Source organism: Crinia signifera, chromosome 9, assembly GCF_055691185.1.
Source record: "Crinia signifera chromosome 9, ASM5569118v1, whole genome shotgun sequence".
Taxonomy (NCBI): domain Eukaryota; kingdom Metazoa; phylum Chordata; class Amphibia; order Anura; family Myobatrachidae; genus Crinia; species Crinia signifera.
In genome coordinates, this window is record NC_139225.1 from 3,193,852 (window position 1) to 3,216,782 (window position 22,931).

At 46.4% G+C, this 22,931-nt stretch overlaps 1 protein-coding gene across 2 annotated transcripts in view; it reads right to left on the reverse strand.

Annotated features, from left to right (window-relative positions):
* MED27 (mediator complex subunit 27) overlaps positions 1-22,931 on the reverse strand; it is a 197,921-nt gene that overhangs the window by 15,628 nt on the left and 159,362 nt on the right. For both annotated transcript variants that reach the window (XM_083160916.1, XM_083160917.1), the window contains exons 5-6: positions 10,187-10,294; positions 5,517-5,558 (exon numbers count right to left, since the gene is read on the reverse strand). In XM_083160916.1, coding sequence (XP_083017042.1) covers positions 5,517-5,558; positions 10,187-10,294 — 150 coding nt within the window. The remainder of the gene's footprint in view (positions 1-5,516; positions 5,559-10,186; positions 10,295-22,931) is intronic.

A 22,931-nucleotide genomic window follows, 5' to 3' on the forward strand; every position in this document is an offset into this window, starting at 1 on the left:
AAGGGAGGATGGTCAAACTCAAGCATTGACAGAAGCAAAACATACCAAGGGTTTTAACAAGGTACAGGAGGGAAATATTCTTCAAGGGAGAAGTTCAAGAACACAAGGACCTAGACAAGGACATAGACAAGGACATAGCCCCATTGTAGATGCAAGGAAACGGTCATCTACAGGCTTCTTCTGCCTGCACAGAGGACACAGCTTTTGATACATGTCCACAACACTTGCACATGTCAGGGTTGTTAGGTGTGACCGCCTATTAAACGCCCCTAAACACCCCATTTCACAGAAAGATCTGTCTACGCTCTTTATGACTAAGAATAGAACAGACATGTACGCAACGATGTGTACATTTGTATCTGCAAGTGTGCTGTATCCAAAATCTCTCCATTTGTGTGAGCGCACAAAGATCCATTAGAAGCACACCTTACGGGGCTCAGACACAGTGTGCTGCTAAAGGGGGGCCATGATCGGTAAGATGATAGTGAGTGCTATTAACAATAAGGCCACTTGGTAAGAAGCATTAGCCTAGGAGCGCCTGCCAGTCAGTCCAAACACTGGAGCAGATGTATTAAGTCTGGTGAAGTGATAAAGTGGTGATTAAGTGGAAGGTGATATTGAACCAGCCAATCAGCTGTGTTGGAAAAAAAGACTGAGCTGATTGGCTGGTGTGGTGCATTATCACCTTCCACTTTATCACTTCACCAGGCTTAATGCATCTGCTCCACTGAATCTTTGGATGGATTATTCTCCAAAATAATTTAACGAAATGATAAGAAATATTTCCACAAAGGACTGTAGAACTGTACAGATGGCTGTCTCTCCACTGAGAGGGCAGACATGGAACACGCTGAGCCCAGAAAGGGTTCTCAACAGCAACGCAGAACAAGAACTCAAGAACTGTTACCAATACAATATACATGCCCATACATCAGGAGGCCCATACAGGGACGTGCCAGCAATAGACAATGCTTCGCATGTATAACCAGCTCGGTGATATGATTCAGGAAGTTGTAGAACGTCTCCAGGGGAAGAGCGATCGGTTGCCCAAGTTTGCTTTATAGCGTACAGGCAGGAAATTATCTCATCAACATTACAAGGCGCTCACAAACTTCAAAGCTTCTTCAGTGGATAACTGCTGAGCTTCCCCCTGTTGTAAAATTATTTCAATGCCAGCATGGGCAGTTTACAAGTAAAAATGATCTAAAAGCAGAAATTGCAGCGGTCGTAGAAAGCGCAGTGCTCCGAGGAGCCTCCGGCAAGGCAGGGGTTTCATAAACAAGCCTCACTGATAAGGCAGCCTGTGCTGACACAGCGCTTATTGGGAAATAAGAGCAATGACTATCTGGGATGCATTCGGCCGGCTGACGGGTAGAGGTCTCCCAAGTTTCAGGGCCTGGGGACGGTGGGAGCCAAGGTCTGCGGGGAGAGATTTGTTTCTTTCATTTTCTGACAGCAGTGCCAGCGTTACGAGACAGTGATCCGGATAGACGCAGGTGTTAAGTTAGGATTACTGAAAAGGGAATTTACAGGGAAAGGGGTCAGCAATAGTGTGTAAGACCCCAGGAGGACTCATAAGCATTTTGTAAACACTAGAAGCGACTGCAACATACAACGACATTTATGCTACTTGGAAACTTTGCCCCAAGACAAACGTAACCCGCCACAACCAAATATATTACTCTCTTTTTATTTAATAAATTAGTTTATTGTATGGTCAAAGGATTATTAAGCCAGGATAGACTACAACCTTACATAGCAAAGTAAAGGCCCCCACTAGTCCCATTTGGTCACGTTCACCAGATTCCGACAGGTCGGGTCCCAAAAAACGGGTGAAAAGTGGCCAAATCGGATATGACATCCTCCTTGCACCATGATCAGTGAAAAAATTGTGGGTGCCGGAGTCCCCTCACTTTATAAAATTGGGGTCCTGCACCACTGTTTCTGGGTCCCGTCGCAATACTTTTGAGATAACCCCCTACTACTGTGGAGGGGGTGGGGTGAAAAAAGAGAGGGCCCCATGGAAAAAGTGATTACCTTTCTTTTTCCATGAAGCCCTCTATTTCTTGCTCCTTGAAAGAGAGAAGTGAGAGACAGAGAGAGAGAGAGAGAGAGAGAGAGAGAGAGAGTGTCAAAGAGAAAGGGGGAGTGCGAACAGGAGAAAGAGAATGTCAGGGAGGGAGAGAAACACTGGAGCAAGAGATAGAAAGATGGGGAGAGAGGGTATCAGGGACAAAAAGGGGTGCCGGAGAGAGCGAGAGAGAAAGTGCAAGGTAGGGGGGTGGGTGGGGGGTGGTGGATAGACTGTCAGATAGGGTGAAGCATGGAGAAAGGAGGAGCAGAAGGAAGAGATTAGGTGAGAAAGAAAGATAGGAGACTGGCAAAGGGATAGAGGGGGAGATTCTCTAAGAATCTCCGCCCCCTTCGCCGCCTATCGCAATTATAATTATCGCATATGTTCTAACATATGAAATACTTATAGCAACGGACAGCTCTTGCGTTAAGAGCTGTCCTTTGCGGTGAGAGTCGCCGGGTCCCAGCGGCTTCCCCCTCCCTCCCACACCCGGCGCTGCTGCTGCTGTGCCAGGCTCTCCTCCTCCCTGCACCCGGAAGAGGATCAGTGCAGGGAGGAGGTCACAGGTTTTGGGATGCACTAAGGTTACCGCGGCGGGGGACATCGACAGAAAAATCTGGCGATGCCCCATAGAAGCCTATGGGCTTCTACCGCATCGCAACGACCCCCCCGCCACCCCGCACGGACCCCCGCCGCCCCACATTGCCCCCTCACCTGTGTCCGGGCAGCACAGGCTTCTATGGGGCATCGCCAGATTTTTCTGGCGATGTCCCCCGCCGCGGTAACCTTAGTGCATCCCAAAATGTGGTAAAAACCCCGATAACAGGGTTTTTACCGCATTTTTAGCTTAGAGAATCTCCCCCAGAAAGAGGAGGAACAGCAGGGGACAGAGAGCAGGGGAGAGGGGGCAAAGGTAGAGAGGAGTAACAGTAAGGGAGAGGGTGGAGTGACGAGGGAGTGGTGTGATTTTAACATGTTACCTCAAACCATATTTGATCCTTATTTCTTTGTAAGGATATCAATACGCCTATCCCAAGCATGTTTAAATTTTTCTACTGTATTTGCATCTACCACCTCTGATGGGGGGAGGCTATTCCACTTATCTACTACTCTTTCTGTGAAGTAATTCTTCCTCCCTCTAGTGTCAGTGCATGTCCTCGTGTTCTGCTGCTCCTCTTCCTGTGACTAATGTCTCCCACCTGTACCTTCCTCCCCCCAGTGTCAGTGCATGTCCTCGTGTTCTGCTGCTCCTCTTCCTGTGACTAATGTCTCCCACCTGTACCTTCCTCCCTCTAGTGTCAGTGCATGTCCTCGTGTTCTGCTGCTCCTCTTCCTGTGAAGAATGTCTCCCACCTGTACCTTCCTCCCTCTAGTGTCAGTGCATGTCCTCGTGTTCTGCTGCTCCTCTTCCTGTGAAGAATGTCTCCCACCTGTACCTTGTTATAACCCCTGATATATGTGAAAGTTTCTATCATGTCCCCCCTTTCCCTTCTCTGCTCTAAAGTATACATATTAAGATCTTTTAGTCTATCCAGGTACGTTTTGTGATGTAGGCCATGCACCATTTTAGTTGCTCTTCTTTGTACAGTCTCTAATGTATTTATATCCTTCTGGAGATATGGCCTCCAGAACTGAACACAATACAATACTCTAGGTGAGGTCGTACCAATGACCTATAAAGTGGCATTATTATGTCTTTTTTTCTGCTACTGCTACTCACTGCATCACATGCACACATGTTCCATTTGGTGGCGTAGCGCCAAATTTTGCACCCCCCCCCCCCCCCCGCCGCAAAATGTTGGCGCCCCCTCCCCCTCCTGTCTTACCTGTCCGCGTTCGTGGCCGGGAGTCGGGACCGCAGATCTACTCTGCACTCCTAGCCTCCTCCGGGCTCTGAGTCGTTATGACAAAATGTCTCTCAAAAAATGGCCACCCCCTTACAGCAGACCGTTTTGAACGATGCTAGAGCAGGCCACTGCTGCCCACTCTAGCATCCTAAATACTGTCTGCTGTAAGGGGGCGGCTCTCTCCTGGTGTAACCCAGGCACATATACTTCCGAGCTCTCCAGATGTAACCCAGGCACATATACTACCGCTCTCTCATGCTGTAAACTCAGGCACATATACTACCGCTCTCTCATGCTGTAACCCAGGCACATATACTACCGCTCTCTCATGCTGTAACCCAGGCACATATACTACCGCTCTCTCATGCTGTAACCCAGGCACATATACTTCCGAGCTCTCCTGCTGTAACCCAGGCACATATACTACTGCTCTCTCCCGATGTAACCCAGGAACATATACTACTGCTCTCTCCTGGTGTAACTCAGGCACATATACTACTGCTCTCTCCCAGTGTAACCCAGGCACATATACTACTGCTCTCTCCTGGTGTTACCAAGACACATATACTACTGCTCTCTCCTGCTGTAACCCAGGTACATATACTACCGCTCTCTCCCGGTGTAACCCAGGCACATATACTACTGCTCTCTCCTGCTGTAACCCAGGCACATATACTACTGCTCTCTCCCTGTGTAACCCAGGCACATATACTACTGCTCTCTCCTGCTGTAACCCAGGTACATATACTACTGCTCTCTCCTAGTGTAACCCAGGCACATATACTACTGCTCTCTCCCGATGTAACCCAGGAACATATACTACTGCTCTCTCCTGCTGTAACCCAGGCACATATACTACTGCTCTCTCCTGCTGTAACCCAGGCACATATACTACTGCTCTCTCCTGCTGTAACCCAGGTACATATACTACTGCTCTCTCCTGCTGTAACCCAGGCACATATACTACTGCTCTCTCCTAGTGTAACCCAGGCACATATACTACTGCTCTCTCCTGCTGTAACCCAGGCACATATATTACTGCTCTCTCCCGGTGTAACCCAGGCACATATACTACTTCTCTCTCCTGGTGTACCCAGGTACATATACTACTGCTCTCTCCCGATGTAACCCAGGAACATATACTACTGCTCTCTCCTGGTGTAACTCAGGCACATATACTACTGCTCTCTCCTGGTGTAACCCAGGCACATTTACTACCGCTCTCTCCTGGTGTAACCCAGGCACATATACTACCGCTCTCTCCTGGTGTTACCAAGACACATATTACTACTGCTCTCTCATGCTGTAACCCAGGCACATATAATACTGCTCTCTCCTGCTGTAACCCAGGCACATATACTACTGCTCTCTCCTGCTGTAACCCAGGCACATATACTACTGCTCTCTCCTGCTGTAACCCAGGTACATATACTACTGCTCTCTCCCGATGTAACCCAGGCACATGTACTACCGCTCTCTCCTGCTGTAACCCAGGCACATATACTACTTCTCTCTCCTGGTGTACCCCAGGCATGTACAGATGTAGCCACGTGCAATGTATAAGCATGTGCAAAGTGGGGAAAGGCAGATCTTACCTTTTGGAAAACTTGGTAGTTGGACTTTGACCATATGTCCAGCTGTAAGGAAGAGAAAAGAAAAAGATGGTTTTAGTTGGTGCCCAGCACAATGTTAGACAAGGACACATTTCTTCCCCCTGCTTCTTCCCGTCGCCTCCTGCCTCTCCATGTCACCCACGGCCATGCTGCATATGGTGAAATTACCTTGAGGTGGAGGAGGGCGGCCTGAAATTATATTTTTCCACCTTGCTCCATCACTGCCTCTGGCACCCAGTTTTGGGAACCACTGGCTTATAGATATGTATTTTTTGGGGGGGAAAAGGCCAAATACAATGTGCTTTGTTTGTTTAAGCATTTACGCAACGCCTGCTCTGACTGTAGTGAATGCGATTCAGCAGCTTCAGTGCTGGACTTCGGAAACATGTCACTTTCTGTTCCAGTGACTCCGTCCTGTATGGTCTCTGCACAGCACTTTTATATCAGTACATAGAGTAACACTGCACAGGACTATAACAAACACATGTCTCAGAAGAACGGGATCAAACACACAAAACGATCCTGCGTTCGCAATAATTGGTTTTCATTTCAGCAGTTCACAAATAATTACATCTAGAATCTTAATGAACAAATAAGAAAACAAAGCGTAACGCACAATTAAGAGACCCCCCCCCCAGTTCCCGCTTAGCCCCGCGTCCCCCTCCTATTTACTAGCAGAGGAACATGATGCAGTTTCTGAAGGTCGTCCGAATGATTTCAAAGTCGATAACGAATCACAACCTTCCTTGCATCTCATATCAAACAGGGATGGTGCCAGCCCCTATTATAGAAATCAGATTCCGACCCCTCCCTGCCGGAGCGCCCCCTCCCACACTAGTTCTACGCTCATCTTTGAAGTGGTAGGGAAGCAGGGATCAGAAGTTACCCCAGAGACGGCTCTGGTGATCTTTGAAGCTGCGCTTTGATAGCTTTGCTGAGGTTTGGATGATGTGAGCAGCTAGTCCCTCGCTGATGTGGGGTAATTAATGAAGCCGTGGTTCTAACAGACACTGGCACTGCTTAACAAAAGAATTCAATGGGGATGCTTAGTTTCCCTAACTGCTACACTGAAGGATGTAGCCGTTACCTTCAATGCACTACAGAGCCCAGGAGAAAGAGAGGAGTCCCAATACGGTGCTGATTACATGGGCTTACAAGCTAAGTGCCCTCCAAGAACCTCGCAGAGCAACGAAGGGGAAGGAACTGCGATAGCATGAAAACATCATTCTTACAGCACATGTACAGATCATATGACCAGAAGCAGCACAGAGGCCAGAGCTTTGTGTGTGTGCATATTTATATATGTACAAACACACACACATATATATATATTTAGTTAGTATATTAGGTATTTTTAGTTAGGTATTTGCAAATATATATATATATAGATCCACAAAAAGCCTGCACTCGCACAGTTAAAATTTTGGCAACAGTGGGGTGTTCTTTAAGGACCACAGGCGTGCCTGTGTCCATACACAAAACAAAAAACCTACCAAAGGTAGGAAAGAACACTCGCCACAAAAACAACTGATACTGCTCCTAGTTGTTTTCAAATGAGTAAAGATTCAACAAAAATATAACCTGTTTCACAGATCCATCATCCTCCAACGTTTCGGTCATCTACAGTGACCTTTGTCAAGGAATGAAAAGGGGTCAGCAATGATGCAGTGATATCCAGAGACAACGGGACCAATTCCCAGGAGAAGGGAAGCCACTAATATATATATATATATATATATATATATATATATATATATATATATATATATATATATATATATATATATATATTATTATTTTTTTTAAATTTATTTATTTATTTGACTAATAGCTATTTTAGTCTAGATCAGTGTTTTTCAACCACCGTGCCGTGGCACACTACTGTGCCTTGAGCTGTTCTCAAGTGTGCCGATCTAGAAATGCCCAAACCAGTTTACAGCCACCACCAGTTGAACTGTTATTTACTGGTCTCTTCTTTGTTACCTGTGGGAACAAATGTGATTGTTTTTTAATATGGGGGGGGGCAATAGGTTTGGATTTTTTCCTGTGGGGGCCAATGTCTTTTTGCCCTGTGTGGATCTCATGGTGTGCCTTGGCAATTTTAAATTCTTATTTAGTGTGCCGCAAGGTATAAAGGTTGAAAATCACTGGGTAGATCCTCTATATCTAGCTCTTATCTCTCGATAGAAATCTATCTATATCTCTCTCTCATTTTTTATCTCTTTCCCCCTTCTCTCCCGTTCTCTCTGCCCCTATGGGAGGTACTCAATCCCGGGTCACGATTGCCGATTCCTCCCGACAGCCGTGACTCTGGCCCATTTTTGTTTTGCTCGATAGCATATCGCCAGATGGGATTCAATGTCCCGCCTGCTGATCGGAGAAAACTGGGCGCAACCGCGTAAACGACCGCGGATTGTCGAAATTGGGCCGTGATAACTCTGCAACAATTCACGGCCGTTATCGGCAAAACGGGCCCAACAGCTTTTAAAGTCCGTCCGGTTCTGTTGATCTGCCTCCTTAATGCTGTCGGGCATTGACTAGGCGCCCGCCGCTATGTCACCTGTCTGTAATAGCGGCGGAGATTGAATACCCCCCTAAATCTATCTATGCATCTCTCTCTCAGCTTGATAAGGGGCCATGTGAAGTCTAAAAGCGGCTATGATTTAAGCCAGTGGTTCCCAAAATTTCTTGAATCAGAGCAACTTTTATCCCAGACAGCTCGAGGCTCGAAGATTCTTATTGAGAAGGAACGTATCACATTTGGTAAATTGTGTCTACCTGTCCTCTATGGTGGGGACAGTTTGGTGCTTCTGATTGTTCCCATATTATAGGACAGGCAGCCACCAGCATTGGTTTTTGGCTATAACATTACATTTGGTCCTGGACCACCAACCTGTAGTGTCCCAGCTAATGCGCCATGGTACCAGTTTAGGAGCTACTGTGTTAAGCCCATGGTGTTCCTCTATTTTGTAGCACCATGCACTACAGTGCCGCCTCCATAGTGCCGAACCCCATTAGGGTTCTTCTACTCTGAGATTTGTCAGACATACGAGGAGGGCATACGGTTAGCGGAAGGCCACAAATCACTGATCCCATAACAGCGGGTACTACTCTACCTAGTAAACCTGCAGACCGCTGCATACAGACAAGCGCTGTGGCATGCTCCCCATTCCAGGCCGAATGCCACGTGTTTGACAAACTGGGTGACTGTTATCCCCCCCCCCCCGAATCTGCCACTGCAGACTCTAGATCATGTACAATTCATACAGCATAGCCCTAAACGCGGCAGCAGAAGTAAAACATCTGCATGCTAATTACACCTCCTGCAGCAACTCGGCTCATTACAATGTGGCCTTTGGGTCCATGAGAGCATTGTGTGAGCTGTAATCAGTCAGGGAACCTGATTCCCATATTAAATTTTTCCAATAAAGGAGTCTGGACACGGCCCGGGAGGCGCTGAACTGACCAGTAAAGTCAGGAGCAGATAGTGTTCTGGCAAGGCATGGGTTAATCTCAATGCCATTCGTGTTTTTAACCCTTCTCTCAGATGGCAGAAGCAGGATCAAAGTCCCAGCTCTCCAGCAGTCCCAACACTACAACCAGCATGTCGGTTACTTACACACTACATTCCCCTGCGTCAGAGGTATCGGAGGTGTTAAAACTAAAAGGCAATTATATGAACACAGTCGGCTGTGAAGTCGGAAATTAATTTATTATCAGTAACAATGTTCTAGTGAATAAGAACGCCTTTTCTTGTTGTTTTTAAAATGCATTCATCGGTTCTTGTCTGGCCTTTTGTTTGTTAATAAATACATTTAGGGAACAGCTATCCCCTACATAAAGACACTGTGACAATACTGCACGCAGAACGGACTGAGGAGGGTGGGAGAGGTTGGACGTGCACTGAAATAAACACCCTTGTGAGGTAATGTTTGCGGTGGCACAGGATGACCTCTTCCTCGGACAGGTAGAGCCCTATACTGCATGCAGAACGGACTGAGGAGGGTGGGAGAGGTGGGACGTACACTGAAATAAACGCCCTTGTGAGGTACTGTTTGCGGTGGCACAGGATGACCTCTTCCTCGGACAGGCAGAACCCTATACAGCACACAGAACAGACTGAGGAGGGTGGGAGAGGTGTAACGTGCACTGAAATAAACGCCCCTGTGAGGTACTGTTTGCGGTGGCACAGGATGACCTCTTCCTCGGACAGGTAGAGCCCTATACTGCATGCAGAACGGACTGAGGAGGGTGGGAGAGGTGGGACGTGCACTGAAATAAACGCCCTTGTGAGGTACTGTTTGCGGTGGCACAGGATGACCTCTTCCTCGGAAGGCAGTACCCTATACTGCATGCAGAACGGACTGAGGAGGGTGAGAGAGGTGGGAGGTGCACTGAAATAAACGCCCTTGTGAGGTACTGTTTGCGGTGGCACAGGATGACCTCTTCCTCGGACAGGTAGAGCCCTATACTGCAGACAGAACGGACTGAGGAGGGTGGGAGGTGCACTGAAATAAATGCCCCTGTGAGGTACTGTTGGCGGTGGCACAGGATGACCTCTTCCTTGGACAGGCAGAACCTATACTGCAGGCAGACAGCCAGCCACACCACAGCATGAATCTGATGATGGAGCAGACAGAAGAGATTCCCACCTTGCCATCTTCCGTGTAGACGTTCTCATTGTACCCTTTCACTATGGTGCGGTCGATGAAGAGACTGCGCATCACCACGATCACTTTCAAGACTTTACCCAGCGTCACCTGCAGAGAGAGAGGGAGAGCATAGTAACATCATACAGTATAATGACTTGTCTACAGTGTCAGCTGAACGAACAGTCTGATCTCTATTCCATATTAATTGTACAATGGGCAGACAGAAAAACACATATAGGAGGGTGTGAGGGGATGATGGCCAATGCAATGTTTTCTCCACACCTGTCTATTGTGTGCTTTTGTTTAACCATACATTGCTAGAACATTCACTGTTCTTGGAACACGTTCCTTAGAATGAGCCCTAAACGCAACCTACACGGGGCTGCGCATCGCTATGGCCGCTACACATATACAATAAATGGATATACAACATGCAGCAGGCTTACAATGCGTTAGGCAGGTGACAGTTAGGCCTGCTGATGGCTGGTAATATAGATCAGACTCCCTATGACAGGTCAGACATGGAGAAGTGCCTCCCACGTATAGCCGTGCTGTACATATCTCTAACTAATTTTCTGAGAGGAAACCCACACAAGCACGGGGAGAATCTACAAACTCCACTCTGTTAGGGCCATGGTGGGAATTGCAGTTGCTGTAATGAACCAATTCTGGTTTCCCCTTTGTTATACCCATTTATAAAGCCAACGGTCTTTCTACCAGTCATATACAATGGCCGTTCAATGGTGGAACATACAGAAAGATAAATCACACAATGGACATAACCCAGATTATATTTGTCACTCTCTGACCATAGTCTCAAAATTCCCCTCAACCAGCCCCCATTCGCCAAGTCCCAGTGCCCCAGTCAATCCCCATCTTCATAAAATACACAAACCGCCATAACGGAGACCTTACTGAGCACATGGGATAAATGTTATACAAATAATCCAAAACAGGTTTTGTTTTTTTAAATGGTCAGTTTGCCGCTGTGGCTCCTGTTTGGATACATTTACTAAAATGGGAGTTCTACTGAAGATGGGATATCGCCCGTAGCAACCAATCAGATTCTGTCTATTATCTTCTAGAAAGTGCTACATACTGTATGTACATAAGTAGAATATGATTGGATGCTTTGGGAAACATCCCATCTTCAACAGACCTTCCAATGTAGTAAATTTACACCTTTGTGACCAAATCTGTTCTTTGCCACACATGCAAAGCAGACTGGGGATGGGAAACGCATCGCCAGAACTTCCTATGATTAATCAATTACTAATTATAGTAAAGTCACAAAAACTTTTGGATGCAAATGTTTGGTGTCATTTATGATCTCATTAAAAAATATATTTTAGTATTAAGTAGTATAGTTGGTGAAAATTATATATATATATATATATATATATATATATATATATATATATATATATATATATATATACACACATATATATACATATACAGTATATGCTTGATATTTTTTCGTGTGAAATATATCAATCTGTGTCTTCTGGGGACAGGTCGGTTCAGATTCTGTGTGATCCATCTGGCAGACTAATTAGCCAATGACCTACAGTGACTGATATTCATATTCAGTTCAGATCTGTGGGACTGGCGGAGGGATAAAGTACTTTTCATCCTACAAGACTTATGGAAAGTCATTTGGCCCAGCAACATGTTTCTTCCCCTTGCAGGACCGCCTGCCCAAGTGTGCTATGTTGCTGTGCCAATGCAGAAGTGCCAGGTCTGCCTTGGGTCACTTACGGCTTGAATGGCTGCTGAACAGAGCTGGCACCATGCATGCCCAGATGGCAGACTGAAAGGCTCGCTCCATGCTGCTTAAGTGGTCTCCATATCTATTAGGGATGCACTCAGCAAACCCGGTGTAACGTCTATACTTGCGGAGAGATCGGTTGTACAAACACAAAGCTGCCGATATGCAGAATGCCAGGAGAGATCTTCCTCCATCACTCTGGAATAGCAGAGTATCGATAGGTCGATACAAGCATTAGGTGGACATGGGCAAGGTCGACATGGGGTTTTTCACAGTTTTTTTTTACCTACATGTTGACACAGTTCACATGGACACAAGTTAAAGAGCACCACTGCGCTCGCCATGCTTTGGGCACGGCGCCACGCTACGCTTGGCACACTATTTTATTCTCCCACCACGCCCTAGTGGATGGCAGGGCATGAAATACAGCATGTCGGAATATGTCGACTCAAACCGTGAAAAACCTCACGTCGACATTTTGACTGCCGACCTTGCCCATGTTGACCTAATGCTTGTGTCGGCTTAATGACCTGTCGACCTAAAGCCATGTCGACCATCATGCTGTAGACCGAATGACCGTACCCGCGCTAGTAGAACACGTCCGGGCGGTGTTTAACTCGCAAAGCTGTGAAATTGGCAGGAATTGGAACGAGGGCCTAAATCTGTGACTACCACCATTCTAGAAAGTCTCTGATGTCTCGGTGATCAGGAACAGTGGGGCAGAAATATTAAGCCGGGTAAAGTCATAAATCGGTGATACAGTTGAAGGCGATAATGCACCAGCCAATCAACTCCTGTTATTTTGTCAAACACAGCTGATTGGTTGGTGCATTATCACCTTCGCCAGGCTTATTACTGTATATCTGCCCCACTGAGTGCTAGGCACTCCTAAGGTTCCAATGTCCATGCAATTAGTAGTGCCCACATGGTCTGAACTGGATGCAGCCTTTAATGCAGTGATGGAGAACCTTGGCACTCCAGCTGTTCTTGAACTACCCATCCCAGCATGCACTGCAACAGTTTAAGCATGGCCAAATAGCAAAACTGTTGCAGGATATGCTGGGTTGTGTAGTTCAACAGCAGCCGAAGTTTCCCCATCCCTGCTATACAGCATGATTAGACATTTTAATAAGAGTAAACCAGGACTGCTGGTGGCCCGGTATTTTACTGGCATCCCTGGCAGCATCCTCAGCATTACAGTACCTGTCCCTCCCTCCTCCTCATCCTCTCCTCCACACTAATTCCCAATGCTGGAAGGAATGCAGGTGGTAAGGGGACTTTGCGTATCTACCCATCAGGACAGCTAATAAGCTGTGACACCGCTTTGGCAGCGGAGGGGATGAAATGACAGATCAACATCTTTCAAAGCCCCAGATAGATCCGTGGAAGAAGAAAAACTTTGTCAACCTCTCAGAACACGGAGCATAAAATATAGATGCATCCAAACATTTCCTCCGCCCTCAGCTTATTTTGTCAAATCCCCAAACTGTTTTCTGCCCGAAGCTCTGATATAAGTTCCAGGTCGCAGAATAATTATCTGTCCCCTGTCCTTCCATTACACAGTAGGTCAAAGAGTCTCAGAAGACGTAAATACAGAAATCAGGAAGGGAGAGGGTGTCTGTATTACCAGCCTGCTCCGGCCCTAACTGCATCGGAGAGATTGCAGCTGGCAGGAACTAGTGCTGCAGACTGCAGGGATCACATAAAGGGGTGTGGATTAGGAGCTAGACGTATATTGGATGACAGTGAAAAAGTCAACACAGAGGGAAAAGTCTACATGCACTATGTTGGAAAGGGAGTGGTTGACAGGGGGGGAAACTGTCGACATGGGTTTCACAGGTTTTTTTTTTTTTGGTGTCTATGTCGACAAGGACCACAATACTGCGGGAATGGTGCCTCTCTCTGCCTCACTCGGCACACTTTACCTTTCTCAAATTGTAGTTCATATGGATTGTAAAGAATGAACATGTTATCTGAAAGAAAAAGTGGTGAAAACCGCATGTCAGCCTTTTTACCATGTCGACCTTTTGTGATCAACCTACTGACTCAAGCTAGACACCGTGGATCTAACAACCGGAACCACACATAAAGCAAATAGGATCCAGGGTTTGGCAAGTGAGAGATGTGCAACGTTCTTATAAAGATTCCTGAATACTTGGAACTGGAAGAATTAAACATGAACTGCTGGCGTGTACATTGTGGGGGAGGTGTAAGGAGATCGCGGGAGAACCCTCCTTTCCTCTGCACTGGTTAGGGTTGGCCATTCTCTAGGATACTGACAGAACCTTCGACCTTTTCAAACATCTCCAGCTAACGAAAAGCTAAGATGTTGGCTATTGGTTAAAAGCCCATCAAAAGGACGGCTTCTGCAATGTACTTTCACTTTGAGCTGTGACCGTTTTTCCTTTCACTTTGAGCTGTGACAGTTTTCAGCCCACAAATTCTCCACCCTACTCCCAAACTCTATTTGCTCCTACCTCCAATCTCTATCAACACAGCCCCCTCTCTCCATACGGAACACTTCGACACACCCCTGTACAGACAGCTCTCTGCCTTCCTCCATGCAGACAGGAGTGCCCCAAAAACAGAGTCTTCTTTCTCTCTCCATTTTTGTCTAATTGTTTACTTTGGACTCACGGGAGCACCACCAACTGATTAGTGTCCGCCCAATCAGGTACCCAGACACACGTCTAATAGTTGGTTACAGGCAACCTAAGCCGAACCCCACACGGTGGGTCGGGATCTCACTTGATCCCCCCCATCCCGAGTGGGGGTGACTTTGTGCGGAATCCAAACAAAACCCTTTGCCCCAGGAGTGAATTCATCAATGATAGCCAGCTGCGTTTAATATTAAACAGCGTCTGGCTGCAGGAAAGCGTTACTTCTACTTCTTCTTTATAGCAAAATATACAGTATTCTTATTTGGCCATTGATATAGTCTAGAAACATGGGGCAGTAGCCTTGCTCCGCCAGTAAGGCCCAGTTAGGGAATCTGCGATAGCTAGTATCCCTACAATGTCAAACAAGGACGCTCTGCACTTTCGTCAGACAAGCTAGAACAAGGGAACACACTACACAAACTACAGCGGGATCGAAGGAGCATCTACAGCCTTAGGAGTAACTTTGAAGTTAAGAAAATGTGAGGTGCTGAAATATTAATTAAGTGCACATTACAATACATCGGATTAGAACTGGAGAGCTTCCTCGGCTCGGTGCGTGGAACTTTTAAGGAAGTCGAGAATGCTAGGATTTCTCCTGGTCGCTAAACGACCTAATTATTTCCAAAACACCTCTCATTTGACAAGGAATCATCTGAGAAAAGTTTAGCCGTCTGGTTATGGGGCTTGTAGGCTCCTTAAACTTTGGTGACATTATCTTTCCCCCGGGAGGGAACGGTGTTGGCGGTTATAAATATACATTTTCTTACATCAGTGTCTGTAATGAGGAATAGGCAGCTGTCTTTAATTCACACTTCTCTGCATACGGCAGACTTGTTCCTCTACCAACCTGAGCTGCAACTCCCCCCCCCCCCCCCCCCCCCCAACTTAAAGAAGTAGCGTAATGCAGAGGTTCCAAAAAGTGTTAGTCAGACATACTAGTTCCAGGTTTTAAGGATAACCAAGATTGGCAGAGGCACCAATTAAGCCACATGCCCAATCCGATTTAAATAACGGTGCTCAGCCATGGCTAAAGCTGGCCATACATCTACAGATCGATTGTCAGATTGGGCTGGTTGGAACAAAATCATGTTAGCGGCGATCAGGCCTGAATTGGCCCCATTAATCATTACACCTTGTAGCACCATGATCCAGGGCGAAGGGAAATCGCCTCGACCATCGTCAATATAGCCGGTCATGCTGGCGAGTACCCAGCCTTACAGCAATTACATCAAAACCGTATGTCATTTTTTATTTTGTAAGTACTTTAAAGGATTTTTATCCAAGAATACAATTATTCAAGAAAGCTCCTCTTGAAATACCTACCAGCACGGACGTACATAAATTCAGAGTAAATAAAGAAATCAAAGCAAAGAATGTATAATTAACTATGTGCGGCCTCTGAAACTCCTCGTCTTGAGCCACATTAATTATGACAGCCTCCTTCTTACAGTACAGAAAACTTTTCCCATTACGTCTTAAACTTGTTCCGTCAATACCCTGTTAGACAGGTCTTTGCTTTTTCATATTTCGCCTGTAGGACGAGAGCCAACTCGACCTTGATGTGGAAAATTTTAATTCAAATCAATACATGAGCAAGGTCATTTTTAAATTCAATTAATATGAATGAAAATATAGGCTTCGCCGCTCCTGCAGGAGGAACATGGAACTGTGTTATTTTAATGTTGTTTTTTTTTTTTCAACAGGTAAAAAACATGGCGAGAAAAAAAAATACGTAATAAAATTGAGCTGAACACGTCCGTTGCCTTGAATATCACATTCAGCACAGATCGGCTCCAGTCTCTTATGAAGTGATATTAAAATCCTTAAAAGAGTATTCTCTGATCCAGGAAAATGTGCTACATACTGTACGCTTTAGATTGAACCCTTTGAGTGCCAACATCTCCGTGAGAGATGTTCAAAATACCCGCTATAAATGCCAGCGTCGCTCACATTTGTTATATCAATTCAAACAAAAAATTTGCAAAAAATATATATATTTCCTATAGAAAATAAACATTACATATCATATTAATGACCTCAAAATTACCATTTTAGTACAGTTTTCACGTGTCTAATTGTCCAAGCTGTCCAACTATAGACAGAATAGTTGCCGTCTCCTCAAAATGACAAAACATCATAACAGTAACCTCAGCGCTGGCAGCTGTGCGCGCCCCAAATGGAACAGCAATTAAATTGCCCTGTCTGACGCCATCTAGTGGCGGCGCCAGAGCCAAAAAACACTTGAATTCATCTAATAGAGGTGAGGAGCAGGTTTTGCCTTTCTCTTATATGGGATGAATCAATATACAAGTACAAAATCAGGGTATCCTATAGGCAGACAGGACTAGGAGAAGAGGAATCCTAGATTTAACAGCAATATAGAGACAGGGTCCTGTATTACTGTGATGAATCAGAGACTGTGTGTATGCCAGAGAGTCGTCGGAGGGTAGCGCCAGCAATGAGCCATTACGGCTACCAGCCTAGATTAGAAGACTGTGAAGAGAGAACAGGACCAGGCTGGATTCTAATTAAATTGGGTGATCACATTAAAATATTTATCTTGTGATAGCATTTCAAAATGCTCTGCCTACGTAGTGCCATAGAGCGCTGCGTATTTCTAAGGACTTATGGTTCCTTTCAGGTCAAGGCTGCAACCAAACCAAAGTCCAATGTGGGAGGAGAGCTCTAGATCCACATGCAGGGCCTATTGCAATTAGACTCAGTCATATGCAGTACTTGGATGTGAATGTAGGTACACACAGGAAATGAGGAAACACTGAGCTGCAATATAAAGAGTTTGGTCTTAATTTATTGTATTGTTCTGGATACCTGGAAATCCATTTACACAGATCAGTAAAAGCAGTGGCTGCCTCTCGCTGTGTTATTGTCTGTTTTACAGATCACATATACACAATTCTGCAGGACATGATATTCTCTTATACCTCCAAATCTGCCTCATTACCGAGGACCCCACACCTGCCCCTTTCACCCCTGTATCTTCTCTCTCCCCCCCCACTTCTAGCACACAACTTCAGCCTATCTATTTGAACTGGGACCAATCCCAAGAACAAAATAATGACTTGGCCTCTCTCGCTCTCCACCTACTGAGTGCCAATGAAGGAGTGTCAACCGTTAAACAGCTTATAATGCTCCTGCATCAGTCAGGACCAGGAGGTTGCATCTTATGTGCTTCACATGTGGCCTTCTGATCCTCATAGGAGTCACTAACCCCCTCCTGCTCCCGCCCCCCCCAAAGGGGTCAAAGTGGTTGATGGCTGGATAAACACACAGCCTAGTTATCAGAAGCGTTTATCCCATCAGCTAGGAATCAAACAAGTGTGTACCCAGCTTTAATCTCCAAGATTGTCAGTGTTAACTGTTGTTAACACTGCTTTATGCTAGGCAGATTTAGCACCTCTTATCTGATTCACCTCCCTATATTTTTGTTGTGTATGTGATTTACTGCATTGGTTCAGCTTACTTAAATGAAGACCACAAGCAACAGGAATGTGGAATACCACCAGGGATTCCTACCATAGTTTTTTTTTTTTAAAGCATGGCTTTGTGTCTGCAGTCACAGCATAATAAAAAAAAATTAAAAAAAGAGTGGGTTTAAACCCCCCCCCTGAAAACATTTTGTTTTATGCGCCCCCTCACCGCTACCCCAATCTTTACTCTGAGCCCCATTTGTGATTCTTGTATTAGCTGTGCCCTGTAAGCACTCCTGTTGATTTCAGGTCATCTGCATTTATTTGGTCTACCATGTACAGTATGTCCTGTTCTCACCGCTGGCTGTGACACCTTACACACAGATTGCCTACCTCCTAACCAATAGAATTACTGGGTCTGCATGCACTATGTAAAATGTGAAAACCACAACAACAACAAAAAAAGTGCAAAAATGAAAATGTTTTCATCCATTAGGACCAGCAGCATTCCTGAAATATTTAACACATTTGGTGAAACAAGCACTTAAGCAGAGGCAGCGATGCCCTTGTAGGTGCCACACTAATTAGGATGGTACCAACCGTGAAAGTGCGACCCACAGACACTCATAACAGGGTGAACATTTTATGTTCCTATCCCTAAAAGCACCTAATGAGATTGAATTAATAACATTGGAACTGTTCCTCAAAGCGCTAAAGAGGAGGTGGGGTAACATCTGTGTAGACTGTGCACATCGCTGCCAGGCAAGGTGTGAAAACCAACCCCCAAAGTTCGCTCGCCACCCTCATCCTGTGCCTGCTGTTCTCCTTCAGACTATCCTACTAATACACACTTCTATTTGCAAGACTTGTTTGTAAATAGCAAGATAGGTTGCAATTAAGCCATTAGCTGCTAAAACAAACAAGCTTGCTAATTAGCGTCTATAACAGGATGGTTTAGAGGAGAGCCTGGCATTTACCTTTCATTAATCTCACTTAATTGCAAGAGTGCATATTCTGAGAGCAAAGTCAACATGGACTGCAGGGCAAAGGGGGCAGATGGGTGAGGGCTATTCTGCTGGGTAAACACCACGAACAGCAATTATCCCTTTACTTCCCCATAAGGTTATCGGAAAGGTTACAGAACAACAACAGTCTCACCTAATGAGCCATTATACAGGGCCTGCACTCTGACGGGTGAGCGCGCTGTGGAGCCCTGAGATAAGACCTGGGGAGTGCAGCTTCGGGGAAGCCACGTGTGGCTGTGGGAGATATTCTCAGCAATATTATACCTGACTAGAAATGTGAAGCTTTGTCTGTTTCACAATGGAACATCAGACCAAGTACAGCTGACATTAACAGCTAGTACAGGACTGCAGGCTGCATGTGAGCTAGTACAGGACTGCAGGCTGCATGTGAGCTAGTACAGGACTGCAGGCTGCATGTGAGCTAGTACAGGACTGCAGGCTGCATGTGAGCTAGTACAGGACTGCAGGCTGCATGTGAGCTAGTACAGGACTGCAGGCTGCATGTGAGCTAGGACAGGACCGCAGGCTGCATGTGAGCTAGGACAGGACCGCAGGCTGCATGTGAGCTAGGACAGGACCGCAGGCTGCATGTGAGCTAGGACAGGACCGCAGGCTGCATGTGAGCTAGGACAGGACCGCAGGCTGCATGTGAGCTAGCACAGGACCGCAGGCTGCATGTGAGCTAGCACAGGACCGCAGGCTGCATGTGAGCTAGTACAGGACCGCAGGCTGCATGTGAGCTAGTACAGGACCGCAGGCTGCATGTGAGCTAGTACAGGACCGCAGGCTGCATGTGAGCTAGTACAGGACTGCAGGCTGCATGTGAGCTAGTACAGGACCGCAGGCTGCATGTGAGCTAGTACAGCCAGGACTGCAGGCTGCATGTGAGCTACTACAGGACTGCAGGCTGCATGTGAGCTAGTACAGGACCGCAGGCTGCATGTGAGCTAGTACAGCCAGGACTGCAGGCTGCATGTGAGCTACTACAGGACTGCAGGCTGCATGTGAGCTAGTACAGGACTGCAGGCTGCATGTGAGCTAGTACAGGACTGCAGGCTGCATGTGAGCTAGTACAGGACTGCAGGCTGCATGTGAGCTAGTACAGGACTGCAGGCTGCATGTGAGCTAGTACAGGACTGCAGGCTGCATGTGAGCTAGTACAGGACTGCAGGCTGCATGTGAGCTAGGACAGGACTGCAGGCTGCATGTGAGCTAGTACAGGACTGCAGGCTGCATGTGAGCTAGTACAGGACTGCAGGCTGCATGTGAGCTAGTACAGGACTGCAGGCTGCATGTGAGCAGCGGCAGCACATAGCAGGGAGGAAGGTTACAGCTACAGTATTCCTTATAGGAAAGGGAGACCTCTGCTCATAATCCATGCCATAGGGTTCGTTTGTGTCAGTGTAGATAGAGGAGAGGTTTTCCTCTACCCCAGGGGCGGCCAAACTGGTCCTCGAGAGCGAGCATCGGTCCAGGTTTCACAAATCACTTAGCTGGTGCACAGGTGTAGTCATTACTAACTGTCACATTCCACAGATCACCTAGCTGGTGCACAAGTGCAGTCATTACTACCTGTCACATTCCCCCATATCACCTAGCTGGTGCACAGGTGTAGTCATTACTAACGGTCACATTTTCAAACCTGCATTAATTCCTACTATAGAGCCACAGGCTGCCTGAGATACATGAACTGTTGGTAGACCTTGAGGACAGGTTTGCCCACCCCTGCTCTACCTCATATTCACATACAGCTGTGAGTTTGAATCCTGAGGGATTATTTCACACGCTCCGGCTCCTGCTGTGCGGCAAAACCCCGCACGGCCAAAAGCCGTGCCGCACACAGTAGTTAATAATGGACATGATTGTGTCCATTCACACGGGACTGGGACTGCCACGGCCCGGCTGCCCGGTTGCAGCCGGATCCCACCACTGGAAAGGACGGCTGCTGGGCTGTGGCCATCCCCTCCATTGCAAACTTCTCAGTGCGGCACGGCATCTTGGCCATGTGGGGATTCACCGCCCGTCAGGAGCCGGAACATGTGAAATAGCCCTTAGAGGAGCATAGTACTTACAGTACCTAGACATCAGGCATGATGAAAACCACCAACGATTTGACTACTAGAGATGTCTGGAAAGGGGATCCAGATAATTGTAATGTATGGGTCGACCTACTGACCAACGAAATATACACTGTCTATCGTATGACCCATAGCCCTGGGTTCCCATTTCTATATTCAGTCTGTTGCTAGGAAACCCATGATGACAGTTCTATCATCCGCTCTTCTTCAGGATTCAGTGAATACACAGTTTCCATAGGAGCCTAGGTGGATTGACTGTGATGGCGGTAACAGCAGTGTTTCTATAGGAGGAGTCTTCTATAGGCCGCTGCATTGCATTAATGCATTTTATTGGCCATGCCATAGGCCAGATTTTCTATTGGGGATGTGTTAATATAGGGGCAAGAAATAAAGATAGAATAGGGGTCTAATCAGAATATCTATCAGGGGCTACTGTGGGAGTGAGGCCCAATGTAGGATGCACAAATCTGGGGATCAAACTATGGGCTTGATTCAGAGTTGATCACTAATCGCAGTATCCGGGTGCAGTGGTGATAACCGCGCCATTTGCGTATTCTGTTCACATCATGCATGCGATTAGCGACAGACAGGAAGCTGGCATTTGGGGGTGTAACCTGTCCTTTTCCAGGTGACCGAAAAAAAGCAGCCATGCCAAAGCATTTTAAAGGAGGGTCCATGACACCTGCGCTGGTCTCAATCAGCCGCAGACTAGTGGAAGGGTCAGACCTGCTCACATGTGCACAGACTGCAACAACCTTTAATGGTCCGGGAATTGTGTATGCATTAGAGTCGATGCAGGTTAGTGATCCATTCGCAATTCACTCGCCCCTGGTACACGGGGCAGGGTTTCCTGTCTTGGTGGGTGGGTAACTTTGCAGATTAACGATCAGATCTGAATTGTGCCCCCAAAACAGATACCTCGTCCCTAAAGAAGTGCAAGGCTTTTAAGATAACACACACGGTATTATAAGTCGCAAGTTACTGCTAAAAAAAAAAAAAAAAAAAAAGGGCACAAAATATGTTTTTTTTTGCCCGACTACATAACCTCCGAAGGCTTAACAGGTACTAAACTTGTTATTTAAAAAGAAGTGGGAAAAATCCTAGGTGGAATTGCTGCTTTAATCTGCAGCTGTTAGAGAAAGATGTGAAGCTCTCCAACACCTATGTCCTTATTATTAAACGGTTGCCGTAACCTTGTGAGGAGCAGGTAATGACTGTTATAACAGGAGTAAATAGACACTGCGAGCTGCGATCTCATACTGAGCGCGGGAAGGCTCCGGGAATGTGGAATGATTTAATTAGATGCGCTTGCAGAAATGCCTCAGTATGATTCTCATTAGGATACATTAGCAAGATCGGAGCAAGTGTTGGCACACTCTTAATTAAATACGGGTGCGAGAGTATCACATTACGCACTCACATCCTGCAACCTTTGGAGCCGTCGTCTGTAATCAGGGATCTTTCTGTGCTGCCACCTAGACCTGGAGAATGCAGCTACGCAATCAGTTTCCCTCAGAGCCTCAACAACAAGACTGTGTGACTGGCCAGGTGGGGTGTGAGGTGATGTCGACACGCAGTAGCTTAACGCAAGAATGTCAACATCATATAGATTGTACGCTGTAAATACCCACTTTGTTGGATCACTGTCTCCAATTGTAAAGCACAACGGAATAAGCTGCGCTATATAAGAAATAAAAATAATAAACAAACATCGTCAAACAATAAACAGGCTTGATTCCCCCTTGGAGCCACACCCACCACCATTCCAAAGCGACTCACTGCC